This window comes from Meriones unguiculatus, chromosome 3, assembly GCF_030254825.1.
Source record: "Meriones unguiculatus strain TT.TT164.6M chromosome 3, Bangor_MerUng_6.1, whole genome shotgun sequence".
Taxonomy (NCBI): domain Eukaryota; kingdom Metazoa; phylum Chordata; class Mammalia; order Rodentia; family Muridae; genus Meriones; species Meriones unguiculatus.
In genome coordinates this window covers 47,131,288-47,145,375 of record NC_083351.1, presented here as the reverse complement: position 1 = coordinate 47,145,375, position 14,088 = coordinate 47,131,288, and the positions used below count along the sequence as shown (strand labels likewise).

Here is a 14,088-nt window from a genome sequence, read left to right as displayed (position 1 = left end):
AAGGGACATAAGAAGGACTTTCTGCATGTGGGATTGATAGAAACAAGACTCTGGATTATAAGATAGGATCATTTCAGCATTTCTTTATTGTCTTTCCTTCTTCCACCTTGCATTTGGAAGATGTCATTTTCGAAAAGTTGATTTTTATGTGTGGGAGTGTTTGGCCTCTGTGTAGCCATCATGTGCCTGTGGAGACCAGAAGAGGGTCTCTGGAACTGGAGTTACAAATGCTTGTGAAGGGCCACATGGGTTCTAGGAACTGAACCCAGGTCCTCTGGGAGAGTGCCTTGTGCTCTTCGCTACCAAGCCACCTCACTAGTCCTGAAAAATGAGTTTTTAAAATGCAAGCCATTTTGTTCCATCTCAAAATGAAGACATTTTTAAGGCTCAAGATGTCAGATTGCTAACGTATACAAATTCCCACTTTGTTCATTTTCTTTGCATGAGGTTTGGCCCAATGCCCCGTTTTAAGCAGAGGTATGTTACTTGAGCCTCGGGGTCTTGGAGTTAGAGATGTTAGCACTCTGTGTTAGAACACTGGGTTGTTCTAAATCCTGACATTGTCTCCTGCTCCAGCTACCCGCTCCCCTCCCCAGCGCTCAGCCCCACAGAACGACTGCCTTTTGGCCTTGAGGAGAATGGGGGCACACCCTTCGCCTCCAAAACTTCGGGAAGGCGCCACCCGCACCAGCACCACTCCAACTATGGCCTTTCTCTGACCCTGGAGAATAAGGAGGGGCCGCTGAGGTCCCCGAACTCCAGCAAAGCCCTTACCAGTGAGTGTGTGGAGGGAGCAGGGTGGGGTAGGGAGGGCCAGTGGGGACGGGAGGAGGGGTGTTGCCATGGATGCCGGGTTTGGGCAGCTTGAACTATAGAGCCTGATGCCTGGAGGCAGGCCGATCTAGACTTGGGGGTTTCCTGCTTCCATCTTGTTACAGGTGGCCATTTCTTCCTGCCTCCAAGCTTAGACTTCTGCCCATGCGGCGCTCAGCGCGGGCTCCTGGGCTCCAGCAGTGGAAAAGAGGGGAGTCAGACAGTGACTGGGATTCCTCCTGCCCTGATCATAGTAAAATCTCCTCTGCCCTTTTGTGACACCTGCTTACAACAGCAAACACTTGTCAGGCGCCCAGTAGGCCAATGGTGCGGTCCATCCTATAGACGTTAATAATAAAGTAAGCGGTTAATGCTTGTGCTTGGCAGAATGACTCATTTGGCCCCTGCTAACTCTAACGAAAATGGGCTTGCATCTTGTATGTTATATTATTTTCCAGAAACTCACTTTTACTCTCCTTTATCTAGGAGTTTGTCTGTGATGGACAAAAGCCAAGTATTAGTTCTTTTCATTTTTCCTTCTTTCTTTTTTCTTTTTCTCACTATATAGACCGGGCTGACCTTAAACTCACCTGCCCTCTGCCTTCCCGAGTGATGATAGGATTAAAGGCTTGTGCCGCCACCCATACATGGCCCTTGTTTTTTCATTTTCATTATTATTTTATTGCTTATTTTTAACTTGCATTCAGTGTTAGCTTTCATTATGACATTTTTTGAATATAAGTTCTATTTTTTTATCTTCTCCCCACCCCTGCCCCCAGGATCCCTTTTTCCACTTTCACACAACACAGTCCTCTCACCTGTTCCTTCCGGGAGCACCGAGCAGGGCCGCTTAGGGGCTGGGACTCTGGCTCACACTGGGCAGCCCAGGACACTCTCTGGGTTTTGGTCCCTCTGTGAACAGGAGAGAGGGTGTACAGTGACTGTCAAGGAACTTTCTAGCACAGCCACTACATGCTGTTGAGATAGGCTGAGCTCTTCAGACTACAAGAGCCATTCGAGGTTAGTCGAATGGAAGGTGGGAACTCCTCGCCTGCTTGGGAACAAGAATCCAAACACTGCCCAGGCCACCCTCGCCAGTGTTTGCCTCATGTTTTTGCATGGAGGTGACGGTCATAGGCTCCCTCCTCCGGTTCAATCTCCATATAGAAGCTACCCATGTCAGAGTTAAGGCCGTCTGCCCCCCCCCCCCGCCCCAGGCTGAGTCCACACTCTGAGCATGGCAACATAACAGACCTCCAAAGCAGTCGCAGCCTCCCCATCCTCCCATACTCCAGCTGCACGGAATCGCTGTCCTTTCACCACGTCCTGGGCCATCCCAGCCCTGTCCTTTGTGCTGGCTGCTTCCTCTACCTGCCATCTTCTTCTCTCATGCCTCTGGGGCCAGCTCACACGTGATCTGTGCAGCATTCCCTTTGTGCTTCCACTGTCTCCAGCTCGGGAATGGGAATGTCTCCTCTTTTGTGCCTATGGCAATGATGGGAAATGAAAGCTCTTAGTGCTTTTATGTGGGCTACCTCCCCCCACCAACCTGCACTAGAAGCATGCCTTATTTGTTTATTTCAACTCCCCAGAGGCCAGTTGTTAACCAGCAATAAAGCACAGGCTTTATTGTATAATGAATATTTAATATTTAGTGAATGTTTAATGTATTAATGACTAAATCCAAGCCAGAGTGGTGTGTGGCGGCAAACAAATGCAAACACAATACAAAACACCAATGGCTTTGATTGTGGAAACATAGCATGACTCTTTGAGGCACCTTGCTCTGCCTATCAGCCTGGACGCGCAGCTTTTCGGCATGGCAAGGACATTTCCACATAGAAGGCTTCTTGTGAGAATAATCTCAATACTACAGCAACCCTGCAAGAGAAGTGATTTCTGTTTTCATTTCTAAATGGCCCAGAGGCTCAGAACAATACGCCCAGGACCACCCCGCTCATATCCGAGGGAGTAAGGCTATGCAACCTTGATGTCAGATGTTCCTGTCCTTCATGAAGCATGAGGGGCAGAAGAGGATCTGGGAGTCAGGCTCCTGCAGGGGCTGGTACCCAGCTGCCATCTGAACCTCCGCTTTTTCTTTTCCCCTGGCCATGTCGTAGAGCTGAGCCCAGGAGCAACCGCCCTGTACAGCGAAGCAGCTGCCCACCTGAAGAAGCTGGAGCTGGACACTGTGAAGGCCGCGGGACCCTGGCCTGCCCTGCACATCAACATAAACAAGGTGCCAGCCCAGCTCTGTGCGGAGCACGCTGCCCCACAACAGCAGCAACAGCTGCTGCCTTGAACGACGGGGTTTCCGCTCCAGCTCCTTGGATGTGTGTGCTTGTGTGCATGCTCCTGGGTGTGCGTGTATGTGTGTGCAGTTGCATGTGTGTGCGCTTCTGTGTGTGCAGGAGGTACGTGTGTGTGTGTGTGTGTGTGTGTGTGTGTGTGTGTGTGAACACTAATGTGTGGAAGGCAGAGGAAACTCTCGGGTTTTGTTCGTCAGGTGTTGTTCTCTTTATTTTGCAGGCAAGATCTCTTACTGGCCTCAAACTTACCAAGAAGGCTAGTCTGGAGGAACAAACCCCTACCCTCAGGGCACCCACCTGTCTCTGCTGCCATCAGGCACCACCACATCCAGCTTTTTTTTTTTTTCTTCAAGATTTTAAAAATTTATGTGTTCGTTTGCGCGCCTATGTTGACACGCACACATGTGTGTGCGTGCGGAGGCAGTAAGGACGTGTTGGGTTCTGTACCTGATGTGGGAACCAAATTTTGGTTCTTGGCAAGAACAGCTAGCTGTCTTAGCTGCTGAGCCACCTCTCCGGCTCTATGCCTGGCCTTTCTACGTGGGTTCTGGGGGTGAACTGGGGTCCTCATGCTTGCACAAGTGCTTTGCTGACTGAGCCAGCTCCCAGCGTCTCCACGGCAGCTCCTTGCCCTTCCTGCCTGGGCTGTTTCAGGAGCAGAGCCTTCTTGATGAGGGACCTGCTGGCAGCACCATCCCCGGCACACGGCCTGTCCCTTGTAGGTGTCTGCTTTGCCTTGCACTTTAACTCCCATGGTGCACATGGTTACTGGTTTTAGGAAGGGCTTACCCTGAATTTCGAAGCGTGCAAGCTCTTTCGCAAAAGACATGCTACCCAGCAGAGGACTCACAAGTATTCAGTCGCCGTGACTGTGGCAGGACACTAAGCAGGGTGCCATGCTATTCCAAGGGCATGTACCTAGCTTTTCCCTGGAGCTCAAGAGCTCAAGCCATCACTGCCCACCTCTCTGTGGGTAAATGTATTGGGAGTGGGGTGGGGTGGCTCAGTGGGAGAACATGGCTTTGTGTGCGCATGGCCCTGGCTTCAATCCCCAGAACAAGTAAAAATTTGAAAAAAACACACTGAATCCCTATAGCTACGATCTTACAGTTACACAAGCGACTCTCAAAACGACAGCGTATCACTCCAGATGGTTCTTTTTTTAACATCTGAATGTTTTAATCCTTTACAGGTTACCTAGACCACTTTTAATTGAGAAAACTGTAGAAAGTTAGTAACTGCCACCACGTGGTGGCACGTGTCAGTCTTCCACAGAGTCCTGCTTCGAGGGGTGTCTGAACGCACTGCTCGAACTTGCTGGACTCGCTCGCGGCAGATTTTAGCCCACAGGTTGCTTTTCCCCACATTTCTTTGTGAACTCTTCAGCATTCTTACAGACTTTTTACGGTCCTTAGAGTACTCTTCAGCTAGGTTAGCCCGGAGCGGGTGCTCAGGCTGGGGGTCGTTCTCCGGTGCTGTGAGGGACTGATGGGTCAGTCTTTGTGGCCGGCTTCCAGTTTTCAGCACTAATTTCTGGCAGACAGACCTGCCCTTTCTCATCTATGTTGTTTTAAATGTGATCTTGGGTGGTTTGAATGGCTGCTCTGCGGGCAAGCTGGTTTCAGTTCCAAAGGTGCTCTTATCATATGGAGGGTTGTCAGAAACAATAAGCCCTCGCCAAGGCAGTAAGTTAGACTGGATGTTAGGGAAGTTTTTCATTCCACATTTGCACATCTCGTCAAGTTCCTTCATCAGCCTCCTGCTGGCCGCCATCTTGGATCTCCAGATGATTCTTTTATTTTTTATTTTTTGTGTATATACACGTATTTAGGTGTGTGTGTGCACGAGTGTATGTTTAGGTCAGAGGACAACCTTGGGTGGTGGTAGTCAGGGGCCATCACCTTATTTTGAGATAGGGTGTCTCGCTGGCCAGAAGCTTGCTTCTTACCCTAGGCTGGCTGGCAAGCCAAGTCCAGGGATCCTCTTGTGTCCACCTTTCAGGTACTAGGGTCATAAGCATGACCCACCACAACTGGCATGTGGAGAAAATGTCTTGAGACAATCTATCATGTTACCAAGGTGTTGGCCTTGAACTTGCTATGTACTGCAGGATGGCCCTGAACTCTGATCCTCTTGCCTCTACCTCCTGAGTTGCAGGCATGGAGTTGGGAATAAAACCCAAAGCTTTGTGCACACTAGGAAAGTATTTTAGCAAGTGAGCCCCAGCTTCAGGCCCCTGGGTGATTTTTTTTTAACCATTAAGAAAGCATTTCTTGGGCCATTGTACTGGCTTAGTAGGTAAAGAAGGCACTTGTACCCAAACTTATCAACTTAAATTCAATCCATGGGTTTCGCATGATGAAAGGAGAGGACTCATTCCTACAAGCTATCCTCTGACCTGTACACACACAGCTATACACAAACACAGGTGTAAGTAAGTAAGTAAGTAAATAAATTTAATAAAATATTTTATTTTAAAAGGAAACTATTTCTTACAATAGATCTCCCTGGTAAGCATGACACTTCAAATGGGAACCATTGACTTGAATAATTTTTTTTTCCCACTTCAAGGATGAAACTGCCTCTGTTTCTATTCTTCCATGGTTTTTGTAATCTTCTGTTCTTAATTTAATGATTTTCCCTATCTATTCCCAATGACAACAGGAATTTCAGTCTCCTTAGATTTGCCACGCGTTAATTATCTGTATCAACAGCTTAAATATACATCTGGTTGTTTCCTTATCCCCAGATGGCATTGTCAAACAGATGGTCTATTCCCAGTCACGATACCAGGACCCCATCGCCATTCATTTATATGTCTTGACTCTTTAATGCCATATTGGAGGATATAGTCTCTTTACACAGTTCAAACTGAACATAAAATGTGGTGGTTCAAAAAACAGACAACACAACAGTGCTGGCTGGAGTCACGCTCTGAGCTGGAACTGTGGTCTTGTAATCTCTTGTTGAAACACCTTTGTGTGTCTGTGCACGGACGTGCATTCATTCATGAGAGTGTCGGGTGCATGTGTGGGTGTAGATGTGTGAGTGTGTGGAAGACAGACGACAGCCTTGTATGTTGGTCCTCAGCACCTTCCACTTTTATTGGTAACTGATCTCTCCTTGGCCTGGAACTGCACTGCACAGGCCAGGCTAGCAGGTCCCGTGGGCTTCCAGGGATCTGCAGGTCTCAAGCTCCTGGCTTGTCATCAATGAGATAACACACACGCCCTGCCCTGCCCAGCTTTTTATGTGGTATCTACAGGTCCAAATTCAGGTCCTCACACTTGTGAGGCAAGTACTTTACAAATACCTTTTAAGGAAAAGGTACACAAAGATGCACAAATTTTGCAAATTTCATTTCAGTCTTCAACAGGGGTGATTCCTGTAACTGAGCAGTACTTCTTCAGCTTTGTTCAGCTGGGAAAGGAGTGAGCCACCTTGAATTGTATGTTCCAAATAGCAGGTGAGGTTGGCTAAACTTAAGGAGGAAAAAAAAATCTGTGCTGAATTATTTTCTTATTTTAGCAGCATTCCATTAGTTTAAGTAGGCCGTTTTTACTGTCAGATAACCATTTCCCCACAAGCCATTGCCAAAACCCATTAATGGGGTCCTAACTAATTAAGTTCCTGTTTGCCAACATGCTGCTCTCCAAACTAAAACCAACTACAAAAGAGCTCTTAATATATCTATAAAAACAGTTCATTCAAGTATGAAATAGATAACATACCTGATTTACAACACAAAATAAATAACCCAAAACCCACACTGTAAACCTTATCTTTCAAGATAATAAGTTATATGTAAATTACTTATTTTCCTATAGGAAGAAGCTCCATCCCTTGGGATAATGAATCCAGTCAGATGTGCCATTTTCCCAAGGCCAGCATAGTCATAGTGTTTTCCTGGCATCACTTTTCTCACATCCAGACATACCTTTCTGGATTTTCTTTTTAAACTGTAGAACCTAGCATGAGAAAGCTGTTCATACTTTTTTTCCCCTTCTCATTGAACATCTTAAAGTTCTTATGAAGGCAGAGATGGCATCAGAGAGGTTAGGGAGATAGCATGGTTGAATGGTTGGAAGATCTGGCTTTGAACTTCATCAGAATCTGTTCCTAGACCTTAACCCTTCCTTTTCCCTCTATGGCTTCCCACAGCCCAGCTTTTGTTTTGTTTTGTTTTTCATCTACAAATGAGGGTAAATGATATTTTGCTTTCTCTTCTGATCACATAAATCTTTCCCTAAATCTTGCTCTTTTGATGGAGGAGAGCTTAGAATTGACCCTCGTGCTCTACCAAACTGTAAGACCAGCCCACAGATGTCTGCCTTCTGCTAAAGTGGAGATGCTGAAGGTACCAGCAAAAGAAGCCAGCAAAAGTGGCTTATCAAGATGGATGAGTGGGAGAGCTGCTGCTGAAAAGCCTGCTCACACACAGGTCCACATGGAAAAGGGAGAGAACTGACTCTCCAAAGTTCTCTGATTTGCCCACCCCCACACCCTACATAAATAAATAAAAACTTTAAGAAAAGAAATTTAAGATACCTACCTCAAAATAGGGTGGACAAATGAGACTCCAGCAACTCGTGCGCATGAACTATGTGGCCAATGACTGGCTCATGATAAGCTCTTAGTACGTGTCAGCTACTGGCATTTTTCTTTATCATCACCATTATTACTATCATCATCACCATCATCATCACTGTGGTCATCACCTCCATCATCACCACCATTGTCATCATCATCATTATTATTATGGTTGTCACCATCATTATCATGGTCACTACCATGCTCATTGTCATCATCTATTTTGATGATGACAGAGAAAAGACTGAAATTTATTTTAGAACTCTTGCCTTTATATGTTTGGTACTACATGGCATTGCTGAAGTCTGCTTCTCTCCCAAGTGTTCTTGTTTCCTGGTAGGAAACTGGATTCTATGTCCTATTTTTTTTATTACATTTATTAGCTAGCCATTTGCCCTCTGCTTCCTCTGTGGCTTTCATAATACTCCTACAGTGGATACTAAGATGATCAGTAGGACTTCTGGTTTTCTGAAACAGCGTCTCAGCACATAGGCTAGAATCATCTTGAATTCATCATCTTCCTGTGTCCCCCTCTTGAGTGTAGGGGGAGTAGACAAGCACCACCATGGCTAGCTTCAGTGGGGCTTTTGACCTAGTGAATAACAATTTCAGAACTCAGGGAAGTTGAGGATTTTAGAACATTTTCTTCTTGCCTTGGGGCATGGCGGCTGACCTGCCAGACTGCCTCCTGAGACCACTGAATGGGCATTAGCAATCATGAGGTCGTGTGCATTTCTTATTAAGCATATATCTCTTCTGCTAATAAGTGAGTGTCACCATAATTGTCTATATGAAGTATTTATTAGACACCAAGTCTGGGTCAAACACCATATTGTGCCGGGACATGCAATGGCCATGACCTACAATATGGTGAGCAGTTAGGCATTATTTCCTCACAGAGGCACATATACCATCTAAGATCACTTCAGGGCTACATGTGAAGATTAATGACTTTTATTATCATCACTGTATAAATATCATGTCTACTCCAACAATAGTTACAAAGCTTTTGATTTCAAAGATGTTTTTCTTTGAATGTGATTCAGGTAAAAATATGTAGTCTTGGGGTAATCCATCTTGACTGAGTCACATGAACTTCAGGGTTTACTCAATGTTACTCGTATTTTATTTGGGTTTCTCATGCTTCTATCACCCACCTCCACCCCAGTTCCTTCCAACACCACAACACCAAGTAGGAGAGAAAGAAGGGGAGAGGGGCATTGTTCTCTTTAACTACTCCCTGCTGGTTTAGGGTCATCGGGTTCCTTGGTGCAAAGTTCAGTCTTCATAGTCAGGATATCTCCAGTCCCTTCTAATCAAACTGCACGAGGAGCAGCCAGTAGCAGCAGGGGAGAAGCAGCAGCTCTGGCATTTATTTCCCCTCTGAGCCCCCAGAATTAAACTATGTGCAGCCGGCAAATAGTCTGCTGCTGTGGACAAGCTGAAGCAGCCCCATATCTCACACCTGGGATTAAAACAAAAACATGCTTTAAACCATAACTGAGTTTTTAAAGACACCAAAACTCCTACTACAACCTAACACTTAGGAGATGGTAGAAATTGTGAAATCAGTACCAAATTCCTCAACTCCAAGAAGGTGATACAGGGGCTGGTGTTGTTCCTGCATGATAAAGAGTGAGGTCCTGGGCCCTGTCTACTGCATATAAATTAAATTAATAAAGTAAAAGAGATGCAAATTTCTTTTGAAAGTCACAGTTTCCAGCAAGATTTACTGAACAAATATCAGCAAGTGTTCTGTGCTTTTTCTTGATTCTTCAACTTACTGGCATAGCTTGCTCTCTCTGAGGGAGCAGGGAGGGAAAGCTCTAGGCTGGACCCATCTCTGGCTTTCTCCACCTGACTCTGAAGGGCCCCTTCCTGTCTTAGACCTTCACCTGACACCTGGTGTGTCCAGTCCTTCACTCACTAGAGAGTGGGGAAGGGACTGGATATGTGGGAAGCCTCTTGGTTGGAAAGCAACAGCACAAATGGAAGTGTATCAGGACACACACACACTCAGAAACTGAGATGCCATTGTGGTTGTTAGGGAATTGTGTTTTCCTTTTTGTTTGCTCACCATGTGTCACATGCAAATTACTTTATCTTAGGCTGAGGAAAAGAAAGTTTCAGAGAAGACCCTTCAGACCCCACTGCTGCCTTCGCCAGCGGCAGATCACGTGAAGTGTAACATTTTGAAAGCACAGCTGGAGAATGCCTCTCGGGTGAATGCCCAGGTATGTGGGGTGAATGCTCCCTCAATTTCATGTTACAGGATTTCCTCAGTACCACACAGGAGGACAGCAATGCAGCACCAGTCAAGGTCCAGTGTGGAGACAGGAGCCACTTCTTGGTATGGGAGTCTGGATTTTACAATTATTTTTAATGACGTTTTATTTCTTGGCTAGGAGGGGTGCAGGGGCCCGTGCCATGGAATGCTTGTAGAGGTCAGTGGATCACTTGCAGGAGTCAGTATTCTCCTTCCACCATGTGGGCCCCGAGGATCGAACTTTGGTTCTCAGCCTTGTCAGCAGGCACTTATACATGCTGAGCTGTCTTGCTGGCTCAAGAAAACCTGCGAAGAATTACTAACCGATTTGTTATTATTTATGCAAATGAATGGAAGATAGAGAAATGGGAGACAGTGGTTCTTTATTGTTGTTAATGATTTATTTACTTTACATCTGGATCACAGCTTCCTTTCCCTCTTCTCCCAACACCTTCCTTTGCCTTCCCCTCCCCATTCACCCCTCCTTCCTTTCTTCTCAGAAAAGGGGGGGGCACCCATAGACATCAACCAGCCTTGGCATATCAAGTTGCAGCAAGACTACACCATCTTCTCCTATTGGGGCTATACAAGGCAGCCCAGTTAGGGCTAAGGGATCCAAAGGCAGGCAACAGAGTCAGAGACGGCCCCTGCCCCAGAGACAGCGGTTCTTACATGCTAGTAGCATAAGGGCCCTCAGCAGAGCTGCATCTCATCCCCAAGGGTTCAGGAAGTCAGCGTGGGGGCTGGCGATCTGCATGTCTAACCAGCTCCCTGAACCGCGCCTTGAGTCACACACTGGAGGTGGCGACTCCAGGAAGCGCTTTCCATTCCAAGAGCGTGGGAACAAAGATTCTGCAAATATGGACATCTGAGTGCCTGGATTCCTAGTCCCACACAGACTTCTGAGATCGGGTCCCCTGTGGTATCTGACTTTCATGAGCTGCACGTGACTGTCCCACACTGTGGGTGTTGTTCTGCCCACGCTGTGTCTGTGATGAGCAGGATGACACCCGATCTCCCGGTAGTGCAGAACTGTAACATGGCTTAGATGCTCCTGTGGAGGAGTGGGCCACCAGAGTTGGAGAAGCCAGGCTGGGATAACTCCCAAGAATAGGAAGCCAAGAGGCACTCCTCTCTAGCGCCCCCTGTTGGCAATGTTAGATCTGTTTGCTCCTCAGCCCAGGTCCAAGGAGGTGGGGTATGTGAGTTTGGAGATGAGAGAGAACAGGGTGATAGCTGCCATAAACCCTCTGTCTGGCATCATAGCACGTATTAACAGTGACCGTTGATTACTCTTTTCTGCCACCTTAAATGAGGGTTCTAAGGCGGCAACACCAGTCACAGCTGCTATTCTAGGAGAAACCCATTGTCTGTCCCTGCCCTGAAAACAGCATATGAAAAGCTGTGGCTGGGCTGGCAGGATGACTCAGTGGCTACAGTTGGTTGCCACCACCCTCGGAGTTCAATCTCCGGGACCCATGTGGTTGAAAGAGCCAACTCCTTAAAGTTGGCCTCTGACGTCCACATGTACACACACACTCACACACACACAAACGCACATGCAAGATAAAAAGAATATTTTTAAAAAGCTACAGTTGTCCAAGAGCTCATGAGAACAAGATGTAAGACTCAGCAGTCCTTATGAACCTATGTACACTTATATTGCCAAGAGTTCCAGTCAGTAATGTCTTCATTCTCTATTTACATATATAATGATCGGTACGATTTAAATCCTCCCAGAAGATGCCATGAGAAACAAGAGCAAGCTTATAAGATTTCTTCCATTGGGAGGCTGTGATGTAAACAGAAGCCTAGACTACAGGTTGGAAAGCCAGAAACTCTGGAGCAGTGGCTCTCAGCCTTGCTAATGCTGTCACACTTGAATACAGTCCCTCATATTGTGGGGACCCCCAATGATAAAATTATCTTGTTGCTGCTTCATAACTGTAACTCTGCTATGTTCATGAACTGTAATGTAAACATGTGATATGTGACCCCGCTGTGAAAGGGTTGTTTGACCACCCACTGGGTCGTGACTCACAGGTCGAGAGCTACTGGCTCTGGTGATCTGCTTCTTAGTAATGTCACCTTAAACCCATCCATTAACTTCTCTGAGCCTCACTTGTTTTGCTCGAAAAGTGGAGGCCAGCTGTGTCTGGTGGTATTCACCTTTAGTCCCAGGCACTCAGGAAGCTAATACAGGAAACTCTCTTAAGCATAGGAGCTAGACAGCAGCCTGAGACACATAGTAAGATATATTTTCAAGGGGCTGAAGAGACAGTGCAGACGTTAAAAGCATTTTCTTTTCAAGCTTAAGGATTGGAATTCAGATCCCAGCATGCATCCAAGCCAGATGTGATCCTGTCCATGCCTATCACCCCAGCACTCATTGGGATAGAGACAGAAGGGTTGCCGGGGATGGCTAGGTGCCAGCCTGTTGAAAAGCCGCTAGCTCCAGGCTCTGCAAGAGACCCTCAGCGGTGGGCAGTAATTAAGGAGAACACTTGACTCCTTTCTCTAGCCTCTGCATACCTGAACACACTCACGCACACACGACACAGACACACACATGTACACTTCACATACCCACACAGGAAAGGAACCCAACACAACAAATTCAAGCCACCACCCTAGATAACTATGAAAATTAAAGGCTACATGGAGCCCCTGACCAGTGTCTTACATTATTTCATGGCTATACAGATAGAAACAATCACAGACTACGGTTAGGAAATTATTGAGGAGACTGACTGCTGCAGGTAATGGCAGTGACGCTTTTTACAGGACAGTCAACCTGAGTTATTTCAGGGTGGGCGGGGTGGCTCAAATAATAAAGGCACTTGGTGCCAGCCCTAACGACCTGAGTTTCATCTCTAGCATCTACATGGTGGAAAGAGAGGACCAGCTCCCCAAAGTTGTCCTTTGGCATACTGGGCAAGTGTACACACACATACACATAAGTGTTACACACACACACACACACACACACACACAAAAAAAAAAAAACAACTTAGATATTTCAAGTTTCAGTCACATCTGGTTGTCTTAACTGTTCTCCCATTGTCATTTTCATGTATGCTATTTAGTACTATCACCAAGCAAATAAAACTGGTGCATGTTTCATGGCTTAGAAAGTTAATGTTATGTATATTAGGATGCTCTGCTATGTTCCCAGAGGTCTTGTGCGGCATGAATCCTCTGCGAAGGATCCAGGTTTCTGCTACAGAAGATGCACTATGTGTCAAAAGTAATTCATTTTGGAAAGTGTGAAAAAGGAGGGGAAATAGAGCCCCCAAAAGAAAAATACACTGGCTAGACACTGAGAGGAGAAGTGCCTGGAAGCAATGGAAGAGAAGAGAGGCAGGCGTGAGAGCAGTGACCCCAGGAATGCTGGTTCTGCAGGATGCTCGCTGAGCACTCTAGAAATGATGTGACCACATAGCCTCAGCCTTCAGAGCAGCGTATTAGCATCATAGATTATGAGAAGGCCTGCTGGAAAGGACCTTGCTTTAGTTTTCTTCCCTCTAAGGGCATGGATCCCTTTGTAAATGGCTCCCAATGTCCTCCACAGAACTAGTGTTCTCAGGAATGCTGCAGGCTCAAATAGCATTGGACCCTACCATAAGAATCCCTGAGTTAGTGTGGCTTGAGGGTGTGTGGTAGAGAGGTGCTGCATGCAGCCCAGCATCCTGCCTGGGCTAAACACCGGTTCCCTATGGGATCAGTGCAGAGCACAGGGGCATGGAAAGGAAGCCAGTGGTCCTGACTTGTTGCTGCCTGTAGAAAAGACTCTGGCAGGAGCTGGAGCTGGATCCATGTATGGACTGCTGTGCCCTCCATGCCAGTCTCCAGGATATTACTGAACCTCTAGTGAGAGCAGAGGCAGAGCATGAGGGTTGAGGCCTGACCATCTCCCACACTGACTGGTTATGTACATGCTATTTGGTTGGCTGTGTGGGTGTCTCATCCTCCCTTGTCATCCTCAGGGACTCACCAGGGGGAGGAAGATAAGAATTGTATCAAAATCAAATGACATCATTCCTTCCGGGTTTGTTCCTTAGATGTACAGAATTTCAAGTTCCTCTTAAAGTTCTAAATGTCACTGCTACG

The 14,088-nt window shown here is 46.5% G+C and overlaps 1 protein-coding gene and 1 pseudogene across 6 annotated transcripts in view; one reads left to right on the top strand and one right to left on the bottom strand.

Annotated features, from left to right (window-relative positions):
* Positions 1-14,088, top strand: part of Epb41l4b (erythrocyte membrane protein band 4.1 like 4B) — a 152,902-nt gene that overhangs the window by 102,604 nt on the left and 36,210 nt on the right. For all 6 annotated transcript variants that reach the window (XM_060379944.1, XM_060379943.1, XM_021628125.2 and 3 more), the window contains exons 16-18: positions 577-776; positions 2,934-3,052; positions 9,821-9,946. In XM_060379944.1, the coding sequence (XP_060235927.1) occupies positions 577-776; positions 2,934-3,052; positions 9,821-9,946 (445 nt within the window). The remainder of the gene's footprint in view (positions 1-576; positions 777-2,933; positions 3,053-9,820; positions 9,947-14,088) is intronic.
* On the bottom strand, positions 4,462-4,895 carry LOC110541195 (ubiquitin-conjugating enzyme E2 L3-like; annotated as a pseudogene).